The sequence below is a fragment of the Melanerpes formicivorus genome, unplaced genomic scaffold (genome assembly GCF_026170545.1).
Source record: "Melanerpes formicivorus ecotype bairdi unplaced genomic scaffold, bMelFor1.0.p_v2 SCAF_10, whole genome shotgun sequence".
NCBI classification, from domain to species: Eukaryota; Metazoa; Chordata; class Aves; order Piciformes; family Picidae; genus Melanerpes; species Melanerpes formicivorus.
Window position 1 is genome coordinate 9,363,045 of NW_027142362.1, and position 25,685 is coordinate 9,388,729.

Genomic DNA, 25,685 nt, shown 5'->3' on the forward strand with positions numbered 1-25,685 from the left:
GCAAGACCCTGCACTTGCTCTTATTGAACCTTCTGAGGTTGGCTTGTGCCCACCTCTCCAGCCTGTCAAGGTCCCTCTGGATGGCCTCCCTTCCCTCCAGCGTGTCTGCTGCACCACACAGCTTGGTGTCATCAGCAAACTTGCTGAGGGTACACTCAATGCCACTGTCCATGTCACCCACAAAGATGTTGAACAATGGTCTTCACAAGACTGGGCTACAAAAGACTTCCCAGATAATGTGGGGTGCTCACAGCTGGCCCGGAGAAAAGAGCACGAAGGCTTTGGGATTGGAGCGTGCACATCTGGTGAGTACTTCTGATGGGTGTGCTGAGCAGAAATATTGGTATTGAACATCGATGGGCTGCCTAAAATGACCTCCAGAGTCTACAAAGTGCTCTATAGATTAACCAAAAAAAAAAAAAAAATCTATTATAAGCCATTATGTTCTGGAATGTATCCGAGTCCCTCGTCAGAGGGAGGGCCAGCAACCCTCTGTGTGCTGGAGTGAAGGAGACCTCTGGAAAGGTGTTTCATTCAGAATCAAGGGGATGTGCATGTGTGTGTGTGTTTGTGGGGAACACCAGAATGCTTTCTCTCTGTGGTGCTTTGGTTTTTCTCTTTTTTTTCAAGTCCTTACAGCTGTGATGGAGAAGGTGAGTGGCAAATGGAACACAAAGGGAAAGGTCCCCGGCTGTTCTTGCAGCGCTGGGTGGAAATCAATGCAGATAATGCACTTGGAAGGACTGTCTCATTTACTGGTTTGCAGTAAATTGCTGGGCTGTGCTTCCCAGTGCTAATGTGATAGTCATGTCTGTGCCAGTAAGAACACACCTTAAAGGAAAAAAAAAAAACATGAGGGGAAAAAAAAGAAGTGTAGGATTCCTTACATGCATTGCTTGGATAGTTTAGTCTGGGATGCTCTGAATTCTATAGGTGACTGAGAAATATCTAGGGCTGCTGGGTACCTCTCCTGCTGATACAGAGAGTTTCTCTGTAGCTCATTCTAAAGGCACAACAAACTCTACTTCAGCACAATATCCCCCTGCAGAGAGGAATGTCATCTCCTGCTCACTACAGCCTGGCACAACCAAGGTATTTCCTAAGCACTGCTCTTCCTTCTTCTTTTGCTGTCTTGTGTTTTTCTCACCCCTGCTAGTCAGTGATATGTTCCCTGTGACTTCAGTGCCGTTGGATCAGGCTTAAGGTCCAATTATCCTTGTTTAAAGCACAAACTAATAATTCCTAGTTCAAAGCAGGCTGGTTGTGGCCAGCACCACCAGGGATTTAGTGCCTGATGCTGGAGTTGGTGCTTAGGTTTTTCCTTTTAATAATGTTTTTTAACTGGAGGCAGATCTATTTATATATGCTTTGGGAGACTAGTTTTATGGGTAAATATGATCTTTATTAATATTTTCTTTGTTAATTCATTGGTGTTAGTAAAGAGCTTTGAAGATGAAAGTGCTGTACGCAATAAATATTAAGATGATTCCAACTTATTTTAATGTTGCCAGCATTCCAGCTCCAGCATCTCTCACCCAAGAATCTCAAAGTACTTTCCAAATGTTAATTAGTTTCCTCCTCCCAACAGGCCAGGGAGATATTTGTTATTACCATCTCTGCTTCACAAAGGAGCCATTCTGAGCACGTTTCACCCCATGACTTGGTCAAAAGCAGGTAATATGGCAGGAGTCTGTTTGGAACTGATCCAGAAAAATTCCTGACTCCCATTCTTGCTGCCAGACAGCATTCCCTTCTTGGGAGTGGGGTGTGACACTCACCTTCACAGCACTTGCCTGCCCTTCCTCTGGTGCTTTTATTGGTGGCTCTTCAAACAAAAAAGCCAGACAACGATAACATGACACACCCAGGGCAGGCGAGGAAATGAAACTCCTCAAAATCAGAAGCTCTGAGTTGGCTTAGGGTTGATTTTCAGTCTCTTTCAATGTCCAAGAGTACATTTTATTTAGAGGCTGGTTTAGAGCCCTGCTGTAGAGTCAGAATCCTATAATCCATGCTCAAAAGGCGACTAACGTGGAACCGTCTGCTCCAATGCAGCCCAGGTAAGGACAGAGTGTTGGTGGAGAGTGCAAGCGAGCAGCAAAGGTCTGAGCTGAGCAGCTCATGCTGCAGCTGAGCCTTCTGAAACACTCTCACCAAAAGCAGAGGTTAAGTTAATGATGAGACAAGAAGACCATGTAGAGACAGCGTGACTCCGGCAATCCATGAGAACAATGCAAAGTTCAAAAATAGCAGTATTGACTGGTGGAAAAACAACATACATATAATTTTCAGGTAATTACTACAGTGTAATTATCTCTGTTGTTTTCATATGAGCCATCTGAAGTGAACCCTGCTTGCTACTGGAGCTCAGTTTTATTTACAGTGTTCCCACGACTAAAGTGGTTCTTTAGAAACAGCGATTAGGTAAAATAGAAAGACAGGAGGATTTCAGGCCAGATACTGTCTCTGTGCCAGTGGGCACAGCCCAGCTGCTGGCTTTTTATTCAGTGCTCTATCCACCTGGACTCTGAACCCCACTGTAGGCAAGATGAGAGTTAAAATACTGGAGAAGACAGTGTAGCATCTGTGTTGTCTATATTACTTCCATGAGTAATAATCTACACCTGTACTTGTCTACGTTACTTCTGTGTAACTACCTCCATGCTGTCTGTGTTACACAGAATCCCAGCATGGTGAGGGTTGGAAGGGACCTCTGGAGATTACCCAGTCCAACCCCCCCTGCTAAAGCAGGGGCACCCACAGCAGCTTGCCCAGGATCACAATGGCCAGGGGGATTTGGAAGCTCTCCAGAGAAGGAGACTCCACAACCTCTCTGGGCAGCCTGCTCCAGGGCTCCAGCACCCCTACACTAAAGAATTTTCTCCTCCTCTTCAGATGGAACCTCCTGGGTTCCACTTTGTGCTTGTCCTGTCACCCACCTCCTGGGTTCCACATTGTCCCTTGTCCTGTCACTGGGCACCACTGACAAGAGTCTAGACACATCCTCTTGTCCCCCATTCTTTAGCTCTCAATGAGTATTGAGAAGTTCCCCCCGGGGGCTGCGCTTCTCCAGGCTCAAGAGCCCTAGGGCTCTCAGCCCCTCCTTGTAAGCTTCTCCTCATACATTACTTCCATGTGTGGGTCCATAATGGAAACTGTAGGACAGAGAGGAGGAAAGAGACTGAAATGGTAACAAGGATTTTTCTAGATCTCTGCATGATGCAAATTTGTTATAAAACAAGCTTGTATGAAAATGTTGATCTGTTAAATGTACTGTGGGAGTGGATGAAGTGGGGGAGTAACACAAAGCATCAGAACCAAGACTTACTCTCAACCCAAGTTCTGGAAAATGCAGCACTTTGACTATTAAGGCTTCAGTTTTCAGCGGGGTTCTATTTATTAGGGATGAGTTAGTATTTGTAGAAAGCAACTCCTAGAGCATTGAGGCCTTGAAGTTTTAGATAAAACCACTATTAACTGGAATGAAGGGGTTTATGGCAGTGAAAACCTGGTTTTGTTGATGCTCTGAGTCTGTGGAGCTTAATTAGAATTCTACCTCACCTCTTGGAAGATACTTTGGAGATAGATACAGCTTTCTGTGATTTTTCTGCCCTTGCATTTGAATGGGTTTTGAGCAATTTAAAGCATCTGAAGCATCTGTCTCTTGAGGTATTGGCTTTGACATGGCACCACGGACTCCTCTCACTGCGGGTCCACAAAGGTCTGTTGCAGCTGGTCTTTGGCTCTTTCTTACTGTATCCCAACATTAAGAGATGGGTGCTAGTGACAAAAAAAACAGCCTTGTGATTCAGCCAAGTGGAATTTTGTTGACAAAAATGTCTGGATTTGACTCAGCCAAAGGAAATGCTTTTTAAAAAGTGCAGATAAGTATCTCAGGAATGATCATTTCTCAGGGAAAGAAATACTCTAGCCATAATCTAGAAAAATAGAACAATTCAACTAAAAATCCCAGAGAAAAGTGAACATTCAGAACTGGGGATGTTCAACACTGGCAGCTTTCCTGGGGTGAAAGTTACAGAGATTAATTGTAGGGAGTATTAAACTACATGCTGCAAGGCCGGTGGGATGCTGCTGGCTTCATAGCTGGGACTGGCTGTAGGGTAGTGGAAGCAGTGCCCTGTGACATAAACTCCTCTGGTGTAAATGAGCTCTGCTCTCAGTGCATAAGAGATGAAACGAGGCTGTATGGAGGCATTTTGTGTGGTACCTGGCCAGGAGGTTGAGGGAGGTTATCCTACTCTGCCCTAGTGAGGTAACAGCTGGAGTCCTGGGTTCAGCTCTAGGCTCCCCTGCTCAGAAGAGACTGGGAACTACTGGATAGAGTGCAGTGGAGGCTACAGAGATGTTGAGGGGAATTGAGCATCTCTGTGAGGAGGAAAGGCTGGGACACCTGGAGCTGTTGAGCCTGGAGAAGAGCAGCCTGAGAGAAGATCTACTCGGTGCTCAGCAAGGTATAAAAGGGCCTGTGGGGGGCAAGAGGATGGGGCCAGACTCTATCCAGTGGTATCCAGTGAGAGGACAAGGAGCAACAGGTGCAAACTGGAACCCAAGAGGTTCCACCTGAACAGGAGGAGAAAATTCTTTGGTGTGAGGGTGCTAGAGCCCTGGAACAGGCTGTCCAGGGAAGTTGTGGAGTCTCTTTCTTTGGAGAGCTTCCAAACCACCCTGGTGATTGTAATCCTGGGCAAGCTGCTGTGGGTGCCCCTGCTTTAGCAGGGGGTTTGGAAAGGATACTCTCCAGAGGTCCCTTCCAACCCCACCATGATGGGATTCTGGGATACCTCTGTGATTGGTTCAGAGGCAATCCAGGCACTTTCCTTTCCTGCACCTGTGCTGTAGGAAGGTTCAAAACCTGAGGGGCACTGTGGAGAAAGCAAATGATGGCTGCAATCTGTAGGCTGTGTGGTGTGGTCATGCAGCCACAGCAGGCTGATCCTGAAGGAAGTGGGAAGACCTCGTTCTGGTCATCCTCACCTTAAAACCTTGTGTTCATCTGACATGAGTGCTACTTTATTTGACATGGTCCAAATATAGAATAGCTTAATTATGAAGGACATTAGAGGAGTGCCATGAGCAAGCAAATATCATCCATTGACAGCGGAACGGAAAAGGCAAAGCAAATAGCTGTAAAGAATGGACTAATTGTTGTGCCTATTACTATTGTCTTGCAGCTGCAACTCTTTGTGTAGCTGTGAAGTACGTAGGGAGCAGGGCTTGACTGGGAATGTGTAATTCCAGGCTGGGAATACAATACACAGGGCACTCAAAAAATCAAGGGGAAAGAGTTTGTGGCACGGCGGCGGTCGGCTTGGAGTACTGGGAGTCGTAAACCACAGTGGTGTGTGTAGAGCAGCCAGGCAAGCTGATATTTCAGAACTGAAAAAACAGGAACTAGGCAAATGAAGCTGGGATGTGTCAGGCTGTAACGCTGCATGTGTAATTAAAGATTAGAGTAACTCATTTACATATGCTTTCCATACTGCAATAGCATTGTTGTACCAGGAGATCTAAGGATAGAAAAGTGGTGACACTAGCAGAATGGTCCAGGGTCTTTCCCTCCTTTAGGGCCTCAGGTGATTAACTCCCCCTCTGTTTATTTTACTAAGGTACCAGCAAAGGTGTAAGGAATCTTCCTTTTGTGACCAGCAGCCCTTGCTTTGGGCCAAATTTCAGATACAATGGTAACATAATATGATACAATATGTAATTAGTATAATTAAAAGGGCCAATAAGAAAGACGGGGACAGACTTTTGAGCAGAGCCTGTTGTGACAGGACAAGGGGGGATGGTTTAAACTAAATGAGATTCAGACTGGAGAGAAGGAAGAAATGTTTGCCTCTGAGGGTGATGAGACAGTGGCTCGGGTTGCCCAGAGAGTTGGGAGATGCCCCTTCCCTGGACCCTTTGCAGGTCAGGTTGTTTGGGGCTCTGAGCAACCTGTTCTAGTTGCAGATGTCCTTGCTGTCTGTGGGAGGGTTGGACTGGATGACCTTTAAAGGTCCCTTCCCACCCAAACCAGTCTAGGATTCTATGAATTTAATATAGTACTGCATGTGGATGTGTATTTAGGGGGAGATGGGTACACCAGCCAAGTCTCACTCAGTGCTGAACTTACTACACACACACTGAGCAAGGCTACATATGAAAAGGATTTATCTGATGTACTAGCTACTCCATTTTCTTCACAGACAGTTAAGCAATTGTCCCCAAAATGTACTTCTAGGTGTTTTTTTACCCCTGGAAAAGGTTATTTTGGTGACACATCTAAATGTTTTTTGTGCTCCAAACAATCTCTCAGGAATAAAAGATGTTTTTTTAGGACTTGGCCACATTTTCCTATCAAGAAATAGAGTCCTTGTGCCGCTATCACTAAATAATGTCCAAAAGCACCTCCCCCACTACTTCTGAGCAGAGATTAAGTTTGGACTATTAGCCAAAGAGGGGAAAAAAATCTTGGAGACTTGGGACTAATGAAAACAACATGTTAGCTGAAAAAATGCATATGCTTAAAAAATGTTATTGTGTCTGAACAGGGTTTGAAGCAAATGAGTTACGTGACAGGATGCATTTTTGGGGAGGTTAAAGAATAGGAAAATAGAGGAGAAGATAGAAGGTTGGTGGTCTTGGAGATCTTTTTCCAGCCTTGATGATTCTGTGGTTCTGGAAGCTGTGCATCTCATTGCAACATGGCAAAAAGGGGCACATGAACTTTTGAAAATGGGGAACTGAAAATATCCAAACATTGAATGGTTGAAGAAAATCTCCATCTTCATTTCTCTTTCTCTCTCTCCAGCAAAAGTTAAAAACAACCAAAATCTGTACCTGAGAAACAAAAGTGATGCCAACTGGAAGGGTTTTTTTTTTTTTAAGGTGCTCTTTTTTTTAAGGTGTTCTTACCTGTTTTGGTTGCACCCCAGTTGTGCTCCTTGATGGGCAAGTCCTGTTGAACTGAAGGCAGAACCGTGACAGACCTGAGCGTTGCCATCGCTGGCAGAGCTGCAGCAGAGCTAAAGCAACTGAGAGCACCTTGGAAAATTACTTTGTGTTGACAAAATCTTTTCTTGGCAAAGAAACCATTTTCTAAGTCTTGGGAGCAGAGAGGAACAAAATTTCATTACATGTAAATAATTGCCTAAAAATAGAAGCACAGATTGCTTTTCACATGAAATTCCTTCTTCATGCTGCAGTGTACACCACACTCAAATAAAAAGGCAAAGAAGTGACTGTCAGAAGTCCAGACTGAAAAAAACAAAAGGGTTTTAGCTGCTACAGCACTTGGGAGTGTTTAGGGTGACTTTTGAATTGAATATTCTGCACCCTCTCTTTTAGTTCACTTCCTTATTTTGATGTATCTGAAGGCATTCTTAGCCTGTGTTATTTAAAGCAAGGTTTGAAAGAGGACGCTGTGGTTTATGGCCATGTGTCAGGTTTGATAGTGTTATGCCATGATTTAGCAAAGCACTTAAGCACATGTCCACATCCCACTGAATTTGGTAGGAAGTGAAGAAGCAGAGGGAAAACTGTTTGCTAGGCAGCAAGCTCCTTTCAGGGGAGAGGGAAAAAAAAAATGATTAAAAAAGATTTATCTTTATACTATTATAGATCTTTTCACCAAATCCTTTCAACTAGACACAAACTCACAGATCAGATTAGATGATGATTATTAAACATATGCAAGCATTGAAAAGAAAAAAAGAAGTGCTCTAAACTGGGCTGGTTCAGACCACTGAAATAGATCAGCTAATTATGGTGCATGTGGGTGTACTGGGTAGTCATCTGACTGGCTTTTTTTTTTTCCTTTAGATATCTTGCCTAGCACCCTGCCCCCTCCCCAAACCAGCATTTTAGGCACTATGATAAGTCTTCATTACACGCAGTATTAAGCCAGAGTATCGGAGTATTACTTATCAGCCCGTTCTAATTGCTCCTCATTTTCTGAATGCTCCATTTGCTAACGCCAGTGCTGAGCACTGAGAACTGTAAAAGGAGTCAATGAGAAGAGTGGCGTGTCTGCAACAGAAATGGGACGTACCCACGACCCGGAGAAGAAGGAGGAGTCCCAGAGAGAAGATGCACCTGAGTTTTGAGTCACTACCATCCTGAGACCGAGAGAGGGAAATGTCTCTGAAAGATCCACCTGAGTTTTCTATCACATCTTGAGGCCGAGCTAAGGAATGTTTCAGGGTGAAATGCTTTGAAATGAAATGTTTGGGAAGAGGTGTGGGTTGTTTTCCTTGGGTTAGAGAATCAGGACTTTGTGTATCTTCTGAGTGATAAACAGGCTGGTATCAAAAAGCTACTTACTAGAAAGATACTCCATTCCACTCTCATATTCTTCCCCCTCAGTGGAAACTACCCGATTTTAAATTGTGGCCAACTATTCAAATCCAATGGGAGGCATAAATTATAACTCAGTAATAATCATGAGTGGTAATCTTTTTACTGCTGATTCCCTGTGTGGCCTCAAGCACGCTTTCTTTAATCTGCAGAGTGGAGATAATAATGCTTTTTTTGTCTTGCAATGCAGATAATAGAAGTGCTTGCTGAATGTGGGATGATTAATGTTACACCAGGTGTGGAAACATTACAAATTCTGTCTCTCTCTTGCTTAAAAGGGGGTACAATATTGGTCATGTTCAACACATTTTTTTTTCCCATTTTATGCAGTAAGGTGGTGGGGAAAGTCTATAATCTGTAATTAGGGAGTAGCACACAGGCAAAAGGAAGCTGAATCAAGCTAAGGTGTTGGGACTTAAATATTTGTATTTAAGCTGGTCAGCTTCACAGCTGATGCAGTCATCTTGCCAGGCAGCATTTTTTGCTATGTTTTTCCACCCTGCTGTTGCAAGAACCCACATTTGACTCTAACGTGAAATGACACTGGCCAGCTTGGATCTAACAGCTCTCTGCAGGCCCTCCTAAGAACGCTTACATTGCTCTTCCTAAAAGAAAAGCCCTGAACGAACTCACACCGATTGCCTGAACTTCTCCTGCAGTAGCTGAGGAAAATAAACCGTCTAATTTCCAGCTTCGTACAGGTAAGGAGCTGGAGGATGGCTGATGGCAGGACCCTGTCCCATGCTGCTCCCGCAGCCGCGGTGCCACCTGCCGGGGCCCAGCACCACGGCCGGGCCGGGCCGGGCCGGGCCCCCTGCTTCGCCTCGTACTTTTCACTCCTGAGGCACTCAACGCTGCGAATTAAGTAGCAGGAAGCAGAGTTGCAAATTCCAAATTTAATCAACTTATTGAGCACAGGAATGCGTGTCCGCTTCTTTCCCCTGACGATCCTCTTCGAGAGGGCTCCCAGCATGCCGGCGGGGCTGAGGGGAGCCAGGGCGCGGACACCCTCAGCGGCCCGGCCTCGGGAGAGCCGCCCGCTCTCCCTTCACGGAGCGAGCAGCAGGGAAGGCACCGCGGAGGGCCGCGCTGTCAGGACTGGGGAGGAAACTTTCCAAAGAGGGCGGATCGATGATCCCCGCGCCGGAGGCCCGGAACTCCCCGCAGCGCCGGGCAAGAATCCCACGGAGCTGCGGCCGGCAGAGAGCCGCGGCCGGGCTGAGCGAAGAGGGACAAAATGGCGCCGCGATTCAAACGCTGCGCGCTGCGTGCCGGCGGGGGGGCGGCGGGGGGGCGGTGTCCCGGCGGGGTTCACTGCGCCTGCGCCCGGAGTTGCAAGATGGCGGACAGTGCGGAACTAAAGGTAAAGCGCAGCTTCAATTCCCTTCGCGATGCCCCTCGCTGCTGCGCTCGGGGCCGCCGGGGCTGTGCTCCCTTCCGCGCTGGGGGCGAGCCAAACCGCTGCCGGAGCCTTGAGACGCTCCGCGCCGTTGCCTCGTCGGGGTGGCTGCGGCGGCGCCCCGCCGGCAGCGGGGGCTGAGGGACGGAGCGGGGCGGGGAGGGGAGCTGTCCTCCCCTCGCCTCCCGCCCGGCCGCTCTCTGCCGGGCAGCCCCACCGGGTGGCAGCGGGGGCGGGCGGGGAGGGCTCCCCTCGGCGCCCGGAGGAGGGGGGGAGGTTGGGCTCGGGCCGGGCCGGCGCAGGGGTGAGGGCGGCGGCGGCGGCCGGGGGGAGCCCCCGGGAGTTGTCGGTGCTAGGCAGCGGGTCTCGGCCGCCCCCGAGGCGGGGGACGGTTTATCGGGCTTCCCGCAAAGTTTCCAGGGGACTCTGCTGGCGGCTGCGGGCGGGAGGGGGCCCGGAGGACCGGCTCTGCCCGCCGGTGACAGGCGGCCGGCTCCGAACGAGCGCCCTCGCTGCCCGGTGGAGGGGTTGGGGGGGGCACACCGGCGGGGGAGCCCCGCTTGCCTCGGCTCCTTCCCACCCCGGTGAATAAAGGGACTTCAGAAGCAGATGTTGAGGAGTTGGAAGGTGTTCAACTTGCGGTTGTCCCTGTCACCCCGCGAAACGCATCGAAACCTGGTGCTGTGGAGCACCCTGGAGCGAAGTTGCAGCTCCCCGAGTGGGTCAGACTGGGCGGTGGGGGTTGGATCCTGCTGGGTTGATGTGGAGGGGGTTTAGGTTGGGTTCTGCCCGGGGAGGAGCAGAGGGAGCGACTGCAAAGTGCTTTCTGTCACATATTTTGGGAGATGGTAGTGGTGCTGTGGGGGGTGATGAGGTATGCACGTTGTATATACACACACACACACACACACACATAAAATGCTACCAAAAAAGACCTTTCCCAAAGTGATTGGAAAGTTTTTTGGGGGGGTGCAAACTCTGCCTTGCACACCCAGCAGTGCAGTTGGAGGATTTAATTGCGGTTGTCATAGGGTCGTTATTCATCAGGACGGCTCCTGTCTCCTTTAATACAGTGGAAGACCTCAATCAGAAGTATGTTAAATGCACAATGTAAACTACCGAGTATCTAAAGTATGACTAGGGAAATATTTTATTTTGCCTTACCCTAGAGTTTCAGTGGGGCTCAGTTTTCTCTGTACCAAAGGTTTCTTGCACTTTTCATTTTTCCATGCTTTTAAAGAGCTGTCAGGATGTAAAGAAGTAGAAAATCTTCTCTGTGTTCCAACTTCTTGGGGTCTCTCCCTGCCAGGCCAGGAGGAAAAAAAAGAATAGATCTTCCTTGAAATCTTTCTGTGGCTTTTGGTTTTCTGGGTATCTTGGAGAATGTATTGCTTGAGTTGTGTTGTCCCCAGGTATTTCCTTCCCCCTCCCCAAATTCTGCTTCCTACATAATGAGATGAAGGGTTAAGATGTGATTCCAGTGTTAAACTTTCGTTAATCCTAGTGACTGACTTTGTAAGAGTTTTTGGTGCAGAGTAGCTGGCTTGGGTTTATGCGATGCCTTTCTAAGCAAAACGACTCAAGTGGACTTAAAAAACAAACCAGAAGATCTAACCTATGGAATAAAGTGTTTGGGGTTTTTGATGTGTATTAAGATGACAGGATGGTGGTCAAGGGACAGTGCTGCAAGGCATGATTTCGCTCTGAAAATTAACAATTTATTGATCTTAGGAGCTTTGAAACCTGAAGCCTGTTGTCCATCACAGAGCCTCCAGGCTCTGGGTAAGGATACACGTGTTGGAGTACTGTTGGTCTGCACCAGCCTAGCTGAGAGGCTTCTCCTTTTCCCCTTCTCTGCAGCTTTACAGGTGGAGCTTTTGTGGAAGTGTGTTTGTGTCTGCTTGTCATCCTGGACTTCTTTATTGATCCTGAAACCTGCTTCTTGAGAGCTGCTAGACAGATACTATGATGATCTTATTTTTAAAGCAGTGTTGCTGCCTCAGGGATTTGACCAATTTATTTTGAATTTCACTTTACTGCTCAGGATGCCTCCGAGCTGGGACCGTAGGATAGTTGCACAGGATGCCCATGAAGATTTGTGGGGTGGGTTTGTTTTTTGGTAGCTGTGAGAGCTTGGCAGTTTAGATTAAGAGAGAAACAACCACCCCATTCACTTTGTAAGTTCCTACTTTGAAAACTTCCATTTTATTTTCCTTTTCTCTAGACTGTGCAAAGAAAAAGAGGTGTGTGGGTGTGCCCTCCTCTGTCGGGAGGGAAAGACAAGGGGGGGGCACGAAATTTCTCCTTAGGGTTGTAGCTGTCACATACTGCTTTTCCAGAAGCAGTACAGCTGGGTTATTAGGTCCTGGATGAGGTGAGTGCTCCTTGGAAAAACGTGGCTAATGGAAAGCTGTTAGGTGCAGCGGTTTGGTTGGGTTTGGGTTTTTTTTCATTGGAGCAGTACATCCTCAGAAAGCCTGCTTCTAAATTCTTCCTGCTTTTGAGAGCTGAAAGGTAGCTAAGGGGAGACCCTGCGATGGAGGACTCTGCTATTTGAAGAATGGACAGCGGATTCCTTTCATTATTTCAGTTTTCTTAGGTAAAAGTTTTGTTGTGTTTCTCCTCTGATTAATTAGCAGGCGGCATCGATTTCAGATTTAGTGACCTTTAAAGACTGGAAGCCAGTGTAATGGCTGTGCAGCAGCTCGCTCGCTCACTTTGCCAGATAAAGTTTGTCAGAAAAAAAATGTGTTCAGGTCCTCAAAACTTCCTCTCCTTCTGCGTAAAGAACCCTGGGGTTAGGCGCGGGCAGCGTGCACGCGTGTCGGTTGGGGTTTGTGATAGGACGGGCGGTGTTGCATCAATAAACTCAAATTAAAGAGCTTGCTTCCCCCCAGAAAAACAGTGGTCCTTCTTGCTCGCCATTCTTTTCTTACAGAGGTCTAAATCGTGAAGGAGCACTTCCTGTGATGTGTTTTCTTGCCACAATCGAGCATTTCAGGACTTTAGCCCGTTTGGTCTGTTGGAGGTGGGGGGGTGGGGGGTGGAAATCAGATAAGGTCAAACATACTTTGCAGACCTGAGGTTAGTAAGGATGCTGAATTCTGTGGTACCCTTGGAGGTTTGGGTGAACTGAACCAGCCTGCTTTCATTTATTGGTGAAGCAAGGTAACTGAAAAGTCTGTTTGGCTGTGGGTTACCTCCCGAACTCCATAGGCTGAGGCATATGTGAATTTTCCTGAGCTTAATTACTATTCCTGTATAATTGCATACAGACTCTTAATTTATCTCAAGGTAAGCTATTTAAAGCTCTTTCTAATTGGAAGGAGTATACTTGAGTGATTAAATCTTTCCTTCAATATTTCTTACATCTCTTTAAATTGGTTATTAGATTGTTGTGATCTTTTGCCTTCTACTGGAGTCTTTTGGAAATCATTACACAGTTTGCAATAATCAATTCAATTACACATGGATCAAAGAAGGAAAAAGAAAAGCTTATGTTCTAGTATTGTCATTCTTGATACTGTCCTAAGAAGCTGGTTTGGAAAGCACATGCTGGGAGGTTTTCTCCTTTGTTCTCTCTCCTTTTAAGAAAGTGCCTTTGGGGATTGAAGAGATCCCTGGTGTGTTTCTTGTTAGACACAATTTATACTTTCAAAAAAAGGAAAAAAAAAGTGAGCCAAGAGTTTGAATGAAAATTCATAATAGCATTTCCACACAATGGTGATGAAAACAAACCATTAAAAAAAAAAAATAGTTGGGAAATAGCCCTCCCCTCAATAGGGGGAAGCCTGTATTTTGGTTTGGTTGTGGTTTTTTTCTTTCTGAGGGGAGGGGGAAGCCAAGCAGCCCAGCGTTCAGGTGCTGCTGGTAATAGTGACAAATGGATCGCCGGGATGGAAGCAGGGCTGGGTTAAATTGCCTCGTCAGTGCTAATAAGCATAAGCTACCTATTTCAGTCTTCAATTAGAATTTTACTCCTCTATATTATGAGCTATTTTGGCATAATCCTTTTAGAAGTTGCTGGGGTTGCATGTTTCTGTGATTGAATTCAATGTAATCTACTTTTCATTGTTATCTGAGTCCAAGGATTACGTTATGTTCATGCCTGTAATTTGGTGCATGTCAGTGTAATTGTATTTTTAACTGTATTTTGGGTTAAATACCTTTTTTTTTTTTCCTTTTTTCTTTTTTTTTTGGTGAGCTTTTTGGTCTTCAGCACTGGCATTGCAGCTTATCAAATGAATAAAATTGGCAGCTGTGCATCACTGCTTAGCTGTCAAAGCCCCGATCCATAAGACTTCTTTATTGCCAATAAAACCCGACTGCACACTGTGTACACGTCAATATGGTGTCAGCACACTTCTGATGTGAGCCCCTCACGAGTGTTAAGGGCCATCCTGGAAGTGTTTGTAGCCTGAGCAAGTGGAATTCTTACTCATTACCCCATGTGAGAAGAAATGAAGGAGGGTAGAAGAGCCAGTAGTCCGTAGTAGGTATCTTAATGGGTTGAATGATTGGTTTCTCTTTTGGTCATAAAGGTATTTAGAAATGGAAGTGAAAAGATCTGTAAGATAAGAAGCAGGTAGAAGATGCATCTTACTTAGCTTTTTTCCATGAGAAGAAGAGAAAAGTGCTACCCCAGGGGAGGGAAGAGCTCAGGGCTGCTTGGCCATTGATAAGAATGTGGATGGCTTTGGCCCACCATATTTCAAAAGCATCCCACGGAGCAGGGTGTAGGTAGTTAATGATAGAATCCTAGAATGGTTTGGATTGGAAGATCAGCTAGATCTAACCCTGTGGTATAGGCAGGGACCTCTCCTACTAGACCAGCTTGCTCAAAGGCCCATCCAACCTGGCTTTGAACACTTCCAGGCTTGGAGCCTCCACAGCTCCTCTGCCCAGCCTGTTCCAGTGCCTCACCACCCTCATGGGGAAGAATTTCTTCCTAATGCCTAATCCAAATTGATCTCCTTCCATTTTGGAGCCATTACCTCTCATCCTGTCAGTCCATGTTTTTGTAACAAGTGCCTCTCTGGCTCCCCTGTAGCCGCCTTTGAATACTGGAAGGCTGCTCTGAGGCCTCTCTGGAGCTTTCTCTTCTCCAGGGTGGACAACCCCAACTCTCTCAGCCTGTCTTCAGAGGAGAGGTGCTCCAATAAGAGATCTTCAGATGCTGAAGTTATTTATAGGTTCCTGGGATGGTTTATGCTCTCAGCTGCCTTCATCTAGAGCACAAAGGAGGTGCAGACTTTGTCACTAATGTGTTTGGCAGGGTGGATTTTAGTTGCTGTAATCCATTCTAGTAGAAGTCAACATCTGATAATTTATCTCTTTAGTGCCATTATAGTGAAAAACAAAAGAGAACTTCCAAACACTTGAGAGTCAAGTGCTCTCTGTAATTGTTCTGAGATACCCCCAGCCCTCTCCGACCCTGAGAGCTGAGCTGCTGCAGTTCTCTGAAGCATCTCTTGTAATCCTTGTTGATTGTGGTGATGCTGATGAGCGAATCTGCAGCTGAACGCCAGGGTGAGTTGGCTGGTGGACTCCATTAGCGTGGAGCATCTTGGTCTCTGCCGAAGCTGCTGGATTTGAAGCAGCAGCGCTTTCTTGCTGTCAGTCAGTGTTTCAGAAGGGTTACTTCCTGTGCTTTGGGACTAAGTGTCCCAGAGGACTTGTGGCTGGAAATTGTTTTAATGTTGCAGCTTTTCTCTTACATGGTGGTGTTTGCCCCTCTGATTGCACAAGGAGAGAATTCTATCGACAAACCTGAAGTTATCTCAGAAATGTCTGTTCACTGTTGCTGTGAGAAACTTTGGCTTTGATGACAGATGTTACAGGTGCCCTTCTGGTGGAAGGCTCTGCTCCATCACCCTCCACAAAAAAAGGAGTAAAACCCTTCTGAGAGCCACAGTTTCACTCAAGAATGCAAACATGGGGCTTACTTTAAAAACTGGTTGCTGTATACATTCAGTGTCTTTTCCAGTCCACCCACAACTTGTGCTGTCCCCTGTAAGCAGGAACTTCATCTCTGCTTGACACACAGATGTGCCTGCCACAATCACTGAGAAATGTTTGTCTTGTTCTTAAGAGGGGAGAAAAGGGGAAATGTGTTGTTTGGATGTCTGCTTTGACACATGCTTGGACAGCTGAATTTCAGAATCCTCTTGATCCAGCTCAGGTATTGATTGTCTCATTGCTCTGTCACTATTCCAGCTCTGTGTAGCCCAATAAACGCTAGGAGCATTGGTTTGGGCTATTTAAAATGAAGATGATTGGATTTTCTGGTACAAGAATTGCATGTAGTCCCTTCAGTGGCAGTCTGTTCATGAAAATAAGTACCTTGCTTAAAAGTAGATTATTTTGCTAGTTAAAGGGGGAGATGAGGAGAAGAAAGGAGCTCCAGTAGCTTACAAAAGGGTGCTTATTTCTGTAATTTCACTCAGTGCTATCAAAGCCATTTTGAACAACTAGTCACTGCTGTAAAATGTGGCTGTTTCAAAGTGAATTTGAAGCTTTGGGGCTACAACAAGAAGTAGAAGATGTTAAGACTTGGGAAACGAGACTATATGGAGTTGATGATGGGAGATATTTCTTTATCTGGCCTTGTTCTGATATTCCATATTTTCCACAGCAGCCAGACCTAAACTAAACCAGATACCATTATATTATGTTCCTCTGTGTGCTGTGGCAGAGACCTTTCTGTGTAATTTCTTTTTTTTCCTGATTGTTTTGTGAGGCTCCTGTCTCTGTTGCAGCTGTATTGATCCAGGAGTTTGGCAGCAATCTGCTTAATCTCATTCTCCTGTTGGGATTAGGGTTGGCTATAGATTCACTGCCGTGTCCCTGCTGCTGTATTCTGTTCCTTAGCATATATATAGGACTACAGAAAGGTAGGAATGAGCAGAAGGTGGATTTTCTGGGGCTTGTCTAGAATATGTGAAACAAAGAAATGAAAAGCTAGTGTACAATTAGACCAAAGGTCAACCTAAGCATGACCTTTATGTCTACAGGAGATGATATACAAGAGATTTATATAGGAAGTGGCATGATAATTAATGGAGAAGGAAAAGGAGCCTTTGAAAGCCATTGCTTGGTAAGGATAGAGGCAGCTCTGCAGCAGAGCAAAGACACTGAGGGTAGGCTAAAGTTTATTTAGCACAGAGGACAGAAAGATAAGTGTTACTCACTTGATGTGCATCACTGAAGATTGCTTTGTAGTGAACTTCACTTGTTTTGTTTAGGAAATGGTAATGAGCTTTCTGGATACGTGCTAATAAACATGTATGAGTTCTGCCTCCTCTCTGCTTCTGCCAGGACCTCATGGGCTGGAGGTAATGCTTCACTTGCCAGTTTCTATCCTAGAAGTACGTCTAGCAGCAGGAGAGAGCAAGGAAGGCAGAGTTTCAATCTCTACCCTGCTTTGGGGCTGATAAACGACAGCTTTCCTGGGATAGTGAACTGTGAAGCATCCTTTTATCTCTGTAGATGTTTTCCTCCCTATGCCTTGCACGTTTTTCGTGTATATTACAAGTGCTTTTTCCCAGTTTCCAGCCTGGAGACCATTTATTGTGCTGAATTCTTCAGGGGTTCAGCAGGACTCTCCTGTTAGCTTTTCTTGGTGGTGTTTTCACTTTGACACCTGGTTGCTCCCTTGATCCTGGCCCTAGATTGTTTGGTAATGTTGATTGGAAGGGACCCTGAGAAATCTCCAGTCCAACCTCCTGCTCAAAGCAGGATCAGCTCTGAGGTCAGAACAGGTTACTCAGGACTTTATCCAGTCTGGTCTTTAAAACCTCTAAGGATGGGGACTGTACGATGTCTGTGGGCAACCTCTTTCACTTCTTAACTGTTCTCATGGTGAAAACAGGTGTGGTGGTTTTTTGTTGTTGCTGGGTTTTTTTCCTTGTTAATACTCAGCCTGAACCTCTTATTTCAGCTTGGGCCTGTTGTCTCATGTCTTTCTGCTGCGTGCCTCTGCTGTGCTGTGTGAAGATCATGGCTCTGTTTTCTTGGTGACTTCTTTTACATGCTGGAAGGTTGCTATTCGGTTCCTGTTCAATAGGCTGAATGAGCCCCATTCTCCCAGCCTCTTGCCAGATCATCTTGCTGTACCTCACATCTTTGACAGTAAGATACCAGGAGCTTGTTTAGGGATGGGATTTAAGCAGATGATTCTGTGCCACCAGTGTAGTTCTTGAGGAATTTTGCTTCCTCTGGTTTTCTGTTAGCAGAGATGTTACAGAATCCTTGACATCCTCAGAAACGTTCCTGACACTGTCCACTGTTATCACTGGAAACGGTGAAGGTTGCTTCAAGAATTGGATCTCAAAGCAGTGAACTTGCTGAGGAGAGATGATGGCAGATGACAGACAGAAGGTAGACAACTTTTCACCATGAAGCTCCGCAGCTCCAGAGTCAGACTCTGCCACTGCTCTTGGCAGCCTATTTCACTGCTCCACCACCCTCAATGTAAAGGAAGTTTCTCCTCATGTTTAGATGGAACTTCTTATATTCAAATTTGTTCCCATTACCTCTTGTCCTGTCACTGGGCACCACTGAAAAAAACCTGGTCCCATCCTCCTGACAATGTCTGGAGATGGAAGGGTCTGGTTTGGGTTGGAAGGGACCTCCGAAGGTCATCCAGTCCAACCCCATCTGCAATAAGCAGAGGCATCCTCAACTGGATCAGGTTGTCCACAGCCCTGTCAAGCCTTACCTTGAATATCTCCAGGGATGAGGCCTCAACTACTTCCCTGGGCAACCTGGTCTAGTGTTCCACTACCCTCATGGTAAAGAAGTTGTTCCTAGCACCCAATCTAAATCTCCTCTTCTCTAGTTTGACGCCAGTGCCCCTCATCCTGTTACTGTCTCTCTCCATCCTTCTTGTAGGCCACTAAAATGGGACCACCAGTGGAGAATCAGAGCTGAATCTTCATGCTTACCTTCACTTACAGCCTTCTGCAAGACGTTCCTTCTACCCCCTTGGTAGAGCAGAGTCTGGCCTCGGGCTTCTCCTTTCAGCTTTTCAAAGGAAAACACGATTACTTCGCACGCACAACAGAATATAGGATGGAAATAGCAGCGAAGATAGTTTTGCTTGGCAGTTCAGCAGAGGTGCAGCTCACCAGTGTTTATTTCTTTTAAAAGCAGAGGCCAAATGCAATAGAGATAATGTGCTTGGTTCAGGTGAAACCTGTAATCTGAGCTGCCGGATCTGCTGCAAAAAGTTGTGTGGCTAGGAATGTTTTCTGATACTTTTCGTCCCTCGTATTGTTTCTTTGAGACTCCCCTGACAAAATGATCTCACTTTTTTTTGTGTGTGTGTGTGTGCAGATGTCGGATCTCGTTTCCCCAGTGCAAAATAAGAGCCTTTTGAAACAGTCCCAAGCATTTATGTGGATTTTTTAGCTTATTGAAAAGTCCGTTGGAGGCAAGCTCTGCCCCACTGTCCGCGGAGCTGTTAGTGCACCTCCGAATATCATAGTATCGGTCAGGGTTGGAAGGGACCACAAGGATCATCCCATGCCATGGGCAGGGACACCCCACACCAGATCAGGCTGGCCAGAGCCTCATCCAGCCTGGGCTTAAACACCTCCAGGGACGGCGCCCCGACCACCTCCCTGGACAACCCATTCCAGGGCTTCACCACTCTCATGGGGAAGAACTTCCTCCTCACATCCAGCTTGAATCTCCCCACCTACAGCTTCATTCCATTCCCCCTAGTCCTATCACTACCTGATATCCTGAGACGTCCCTCCCCAGCCTTCTTGTGGCCCCCTTCAGATACTGGAAGGCCACAATGAGGTCACCTGGGAGCCTTCTCTTCTCCAAACTGAGCAGCCCCAAATATCTTGCACCAAGATGCAGATGGTGGAAGCTCAGCAGAAACAAAGCTCTGTTCTGTTTCCTAGGGTCTGTGTTGCTTTAGCAGTATCTCATCAGGGAATCTGCAGAGGCCACTCTGTGGCAGGGCTTCAGAATTATTATATATATTTTTTTTAAAAAAAATCAAGTATCAGGACTGCTGTTGGCTTGGATTACAAGAGTCTCAGATAATATTTTTCTAGAGGGTGTACACCCAGGTCTTTCTCTGGCTTAATTTACCTCTTTTTGGTGTTCAAATTTGCCTCTTTCAGTGGAGAGGTAATATTTTTCAGGAGAGGCTCTCGACGGTGTCGCTTGGGTTTCTGAGGGAATGGCTAAAAATAAACATGCTTTATAAACTGTAGAATGTGAAAGTAGCAGCAGTGGTTGAGACCAAGGGTCCATCTGGCCCCTAATTATCTCCTGCAGCTCTCAGAAGTGAGCATGTACAGAAAAGCGAAGCCAGGGGAAATACTTGTCGCCTCCCCGCAACATTCTCCTGATCTTCAATCCTCTGAACCTGTTGGACAAGGCACAGTAAATCTGGTTTCCATTGACTCTCTGGGTTCCTCTTGAACCTCTATAAACACTTTTTGTTCACAGTATTTTGTAGGGATTTCTGTTGATCTACAGCTTCTTGCTTCGTTCTAAGCCTGGTTCCATCCAGCTTCACCCACATGCTGTTCAGAGTCTCAACAGCTGACCCTTGTCTACTCTCCTTGAGCTGTTCATGATTTTCTAGGTTACTACCATACCTGTCCCCATGTGCTGTGGTTTTCAGTTTGAGAACTCTTAACCTTTTGCTCTTTCTGAACTAGGAAAGTCATGCTGGACATCTGTCGTCCTTCTGTGAACACTGCCACTTGTTCCTGTTTTATTTGTGAAGATGAGACTGCCAAACTCACCCACACTTTGGAGACCTGGGTGAGCCAGGGCTTCCTAGTGTATAATGATTTCTCATTTGCTGACTGCTCCCTTCCTAATGATTTCTCACAGTGATTTGTGTGTTTGACTGCTACCGAGCTGATGTTTTCCTAGGTCTGTTTATCTTGGGCCCAGGAACTTGCCCCAGTGTGGTAAAGGTCAGCCCAGAGCCCATCACTTTACATGTAAAGTGAGGTCTGACTGGTCTGCTTTTCCCCATAGACATCACTTTACATTTATATACATCGAATTGCTCAGTCACTGAGGTCTTTCAGCGATTCTTCAGTTTACCTTCATCCTTTTTTCCATGTCTTATCTCAGCAGCTTGGTCACCTCACTGATAGCTTCGTTTTCTCAGTCATTAACAAATAGGTTAAGCTTCCTGTGCTAGTGTAGTGACACAGAACTCCATGTGTGACCCTCCTCTATTGTTTGGGCTTGGGACAGCTTGGACACACTGGTAACAGAAGAACTTTGAACAGCAAGCTAAGGATCTGTGGTCTCTTTTTAAAGCCCACCATTATTAAGGCTGTAAGAATCCCCAGCTTGTGTGTGTGGGCTGGATTTTCTTCCTTTCCTTTGACCTGTGCTCTTCTGTTGTTTTTAAACATATGTAGAACTCTTGAGGTGGTGCCAAGCTGGTTTAAGGGGAAGCAGAGATCTGTTGAAACTTGTTTCCTCTGTTCAGTTAACTCAAAATATTTTTTTAGAACTCTGCCTCTGTTTTTCAGAGTAGATTTGCATAACTTAGTAAAGGCCTTGAGCTAAATATTGGGTGATGGACTCCATTGACTCCCTCTTTCCTCAAGCCTGTGCATGACTGATGTCTTGATGCCTCTATTTCTCCCCAAATATTAGACTGTCCTTTGCTTTTGATACAGAGGCTGAGTGAGGCTGTGAAGTAATGCCATGGTTACAACATTCTTACCTGGAAGTAGAAGCTGTATGTTATCTCCTGAGAGCATCGGAGGAGGCAAAAGGGTGAAGACAATTCATACTAAAATGACACAGCACAAAATGAACCACTGCTTCAGCAGCAGAGAAACAGGAATCCTGTCACTTAGGGCTTGAAATGTAGAGGGTGTATTCAGGAGGATGGGACCAGGCTTTTTTCAGTGGTACCCAGTGACAGGACAAGGGGTAATGGGCACAAACTTGAGCAGAAGGAGCTCCAACTGAACATAAGGAGGAACTTCCTTAGTTTAAAGGTGATGGAGTACTGGAGCAGGCTGCCCAGAGAGGTGGTGGAGTCTCCATCAGGGGAGACAATCAAACCCCACCTGGACATGTACCTGGGTGACCTTTAGATGAACCTACCTTGGCAGGGAGGTTGGACTCAATGGTCTTCAGAGGTCCCTTCCAGCCTCTACCATCCTTTGATGCTTTGTTTGTTTGTCATGAGATCCTAAATAATCTTTATTCCCCCAATATGTAAAAAGAGAGGGGCAGAATAAATTCATCATTCAAAGGACATGAATGAGCTGCAAGAGGCTTGTATTCTCACACATCCTCATTCAGAGTGGGACTTGGATGAGTGTGGTTCATGAGGTGGGGCAATAGTTTGGGCAGTGGAGATGAAAAGGAGCAGTGAGCAGGGCAGCATCTTCCCTCTGCCCTGCCAGGGGGCTGGGATTTTAGGGAAGGCAGGGTAAGAAAAGCGAGGGAGGGTTTGTCTCTGCAGCCAGTGCTGCAGAACTGCTGCACATCCTTGGTCAGGATTTCCACGTGGAAGTTTTAACTTTGCTATCAAAGTTGTTTTAGGCAGCTCCCTCAGCTTGGGTTGTTCTTGTGGCTGAAGCCAAGTTAAATGCAGTATCATTTTTGGAGGTTCCTCGCAATCAGTTTTGTGTATTTTAAACCATAGGTGTGGCTGCAATTTGGCTTCTAAAAACCTTCATTCCATCAAGCAGTTCGTTTCCAGGCAGGGCAGGGGTTATTGTGTGGATAGATTAACCAAATTCAGTCTGATTTTGATTGTAAGAAGAAAATACAGTGCTCAGATGGTGAGGTGGTGGAGAGGGGGACAACGGTGTGGTCAGATCGATGGCCCTGGGAAATGAAATATTGCTCTTCCCATTGAGCAAACATCATTAGTATCTTTCCCTAATGTGTGCCAGCATGACTGTGAAGGAAATATTTCTGTAGGTCTTGTCTCTGCTATATGTTGGCCAGGAAAATATTGCGTAGGGGATGTATTCCGAGCTTCCTAACCTGCTGCTGAGTGTGCTGACCTGGGATTAATCACTGTGAGCTAAGGGGTTCTTCAGCACTGCACTGCCTTTGAGCCTATAGGTAACACAGTGCAGCTAATGCATCTGAAAAAAAAAAAAAACAAACAATTTTCTGGTGTGGGCAGTACTGGAAGGACAGAGCAGCCCAAACTCTGAGGGATGCGGGAGGACCGTGGGATGAGGATCAGCTTTGTCATGAGTCTGGTGCCTAAGATGCATCTTCTCAGCCTGGCTGCATGTTGTCATTTGAGACTGTTTTCTTTCTCCTCTTTCTGAATGCTGAAGAAAAGCAGGAAGGTCTGCTTCCTCTCCTATTATTCCATCATCTTTCTGCATTTTTGCATAGTGGGAAGAAACCAGGCGTTGTGGGCGATATGAAAAACTGAGCTTCCTGCTCTCCCTGTCTTTGTCCCCTCGCCTCTTTTCGATGTCTTCCCCCCAGGATGCGCATTCAGCGCTTGGCACCACTGCTGCCCTGTTGCTCCCTTTCCAAGCTGTGCTGGTGCTTGGAATGGAATCAGTGTGATTCCTCACAGTCTTGCTGATGCTTTAGTGCCCTGAGTAGCAGCCAAAGAAGTCATCCATGTCTCGTTAACTTGGCTGGCCTGGGATCCTGAATCTTCCTTGGTGGGAACTGGGTTAAGTAGCACAGAATGGTGGGGGTTGGGAGTGACCTCTGGACATCATCCAACCCCCCTGCCAGATCAGGTTCACCTAAAGAAGATCACACGAGAATACATCCAGGCAGGAATTTAAAGTCTCCAGAGATGGAGACTCTACCACCTCTCTGAGCAGCCTGCTCCAGTGATATGTCATCCTTAAATTAAAGAAGTTCCTCCTCATGTTGAGGTGAAACTTGCATTCAAGTTTGTGGTCGTTACTCCTTGCCTTGTCACTGGGCACCACTGAAAAAAAGCCTGGCCCCATCCTCCTGACTCTCACCCTTGAAGTATTTATAAGCAGTGAAGAGACCCCCCACCCCTACTTAGTCTTGGCTTTTCCACACTAAAAAGACCCAATTCTCTCAGTCTTTCCTCATAAGAGGAGTGACCTAATGAACTTTTTTAACTGGAAGATGAACTTCTGCCTGTCACTATTTTCACCTGGATTTGGACAAGTAACATAGCAGAAGTTACTTTCACCCACCTTTTGATTTCTAGAGTAATAAATGTATTTTGGCGCCGGAAAATGGATCTGTCTCAATGTGTGATGTAAACACTAATTCTGTGTCATATTGTTGCATGCAATAAGTAATTCCTTTTTTACAGTTAGGAATAAATTAGGCTTTAGTGTACATTTAACTGCTCTATAAATAGTCAGACCTATAATTTGTGTTCCCTATTGTGCCATGACAGACAATAGCTCTTCAGAGTTTGAAAAACTGCTTTTTCCTAAGTTACTGGGTGGCCACATTGGGTTCACACATAGTTTCCTTGCTGGCAGTTTGTGGCTACTCTCTAGCCTAGATGCCTTGTTGAAAGTGAGAAGGTGCTAGGGGAGGTATGAGTGATTTGACAAGGTGATGTTCTGGGTGGTTGCATAGCTCTTTCTGTTCCTAGGGCAGTCATAGGTATTCATAATCCACTGACAAAACATTCCCACATTGATGCCCTCTTCTGTCCACCTCTGCCCATGTTTCTGAGGTTTACAGTGTGGATTTTGAAATCCCTTACATCCTTTTGTTTATGGCCACTGCAGTACTGGTAGATAAAATAAGGGAATCAGAGAAGTTGCTCCAAGATAAGTGATGATGCTTAAAGAGTAAGTATTCAATAGTTATGGAACAGAGAAAGGACTCAGTCCTTCTTTGGTCTTCAGCAAACAACTAGGACAAGCATGTTCTAGGAATGACTAGGGCTAAGGAAACAGTGAGAAGAGCTTGGATTACCTCTGCTTTGTAATGATGGCTCTGTTTCAGAAATAAGTAGAGGAAAGGCAAGAGCATGGGTGTCATCTCCTGAGAGAGGAGGAAGGCTTGAGCAAACAGAGTCCTTATCTTGCCTGAACTGTGTGAAGACCTGAAAAAAAAACTGCACTGAAGGAATGATTTTGAAGAGCTTCTCTAGAAACATGCTGGAAATCAATACTTTAGCAAAGCAGAGGCCAGCCTCAAATAATCTGTGCTACGATAAAACAGACAATCTCTAAGGGGCTGGAGAGCAGGTAGTTGATTTGTGTGGAGCATCTTACCCGATACTCTGAGGAACAGTCATGTACAAGGAAAATTTTAGTGTTGTTCAGGCTTTTAATTTGTCTTGATGACTTACAGCTATAGGACTGCTTACAAAGTGTGTACTTGAGCTTCCTTCTCTGGTTTCTATACATGAATTTGAAGACCTGATGAAATCAGTTCTGTGCAGAACGTCCAGCTTCGTTTAAACCCAGCCTCTCCAGATGCCAGTCTGATTGTTTGATGGAATATTTGTTTTCAGCTTATTGACACCGTGGGAACCTTTGGCTCTATTGCTTATCTCTCTGATAACATTTCAGACTAATTGTTAATAATAAATTATTTTCCTCAGTGGACCAGTGTTAGGAGGGAGTAGGCTGTTTGGCCAGTGGATTTCAGAGGTGTTTGTTGGCAGCAGATTTATTTCATCTCTGTTCTGTTTCTTCCTTTAGAAAGGGAAATCTTTTAATGATAAATTATTCAGTATTTCCCACACTTGAAATTTTGTCTGCTTTCTTAATTTTCCTGTTCTCCCTTCCTTCCTCCTTTCCTTCCTGCCTAGTTTGTGTTCTAGATGTTAACTGTTGTTGTGTTTTGTATCTTACCCTAGTTACAGATAAAAGCCCTGCCTAACATTCCTGTTGCATCTTTTGAGATGGTGTCTGAACAAGGTGATACTGGCACCCAGTGACAAAGATGGTGGCAATGGTGGCCTGATCTGAGTCCCAGCTCTGTG

At 45.8% G+C, this 25,685-nt stretch overlaps 1 protein-coding gene across 2 annotated transcripts in view; it reads left to right on the plus strand.

Moving 5' to 3' along the window:
• The first annotated feature begins 9,663 nt into the window (after nucleotides 1–9,663).
• The window catches only part of PIAS1 (protein inhibitor of activated STAT 1), an 84,098-nt gene continuing 68,076 nt past the window's right edge, over nucleotides 9,664–25,685 (plus strand). Inside the window, exon 1 of one of the 2 annotated variants that reach the window (XM_068143550.1) lies at nucleotides 9,664–9,721. In XM_068143550.1, the coding sequence (XP_067999651.1) occupies nucleotides 9,698–9,721 (24 nt within the window). In that variant the 5' untranslated portion in view covers nucleotides 9,664–9,697. The remainder of the gene's footprint in view (nucleotides 9,722–25,685) is intronic. The other variant, XM_068143551.1, reaches the window with a different exon arrangement.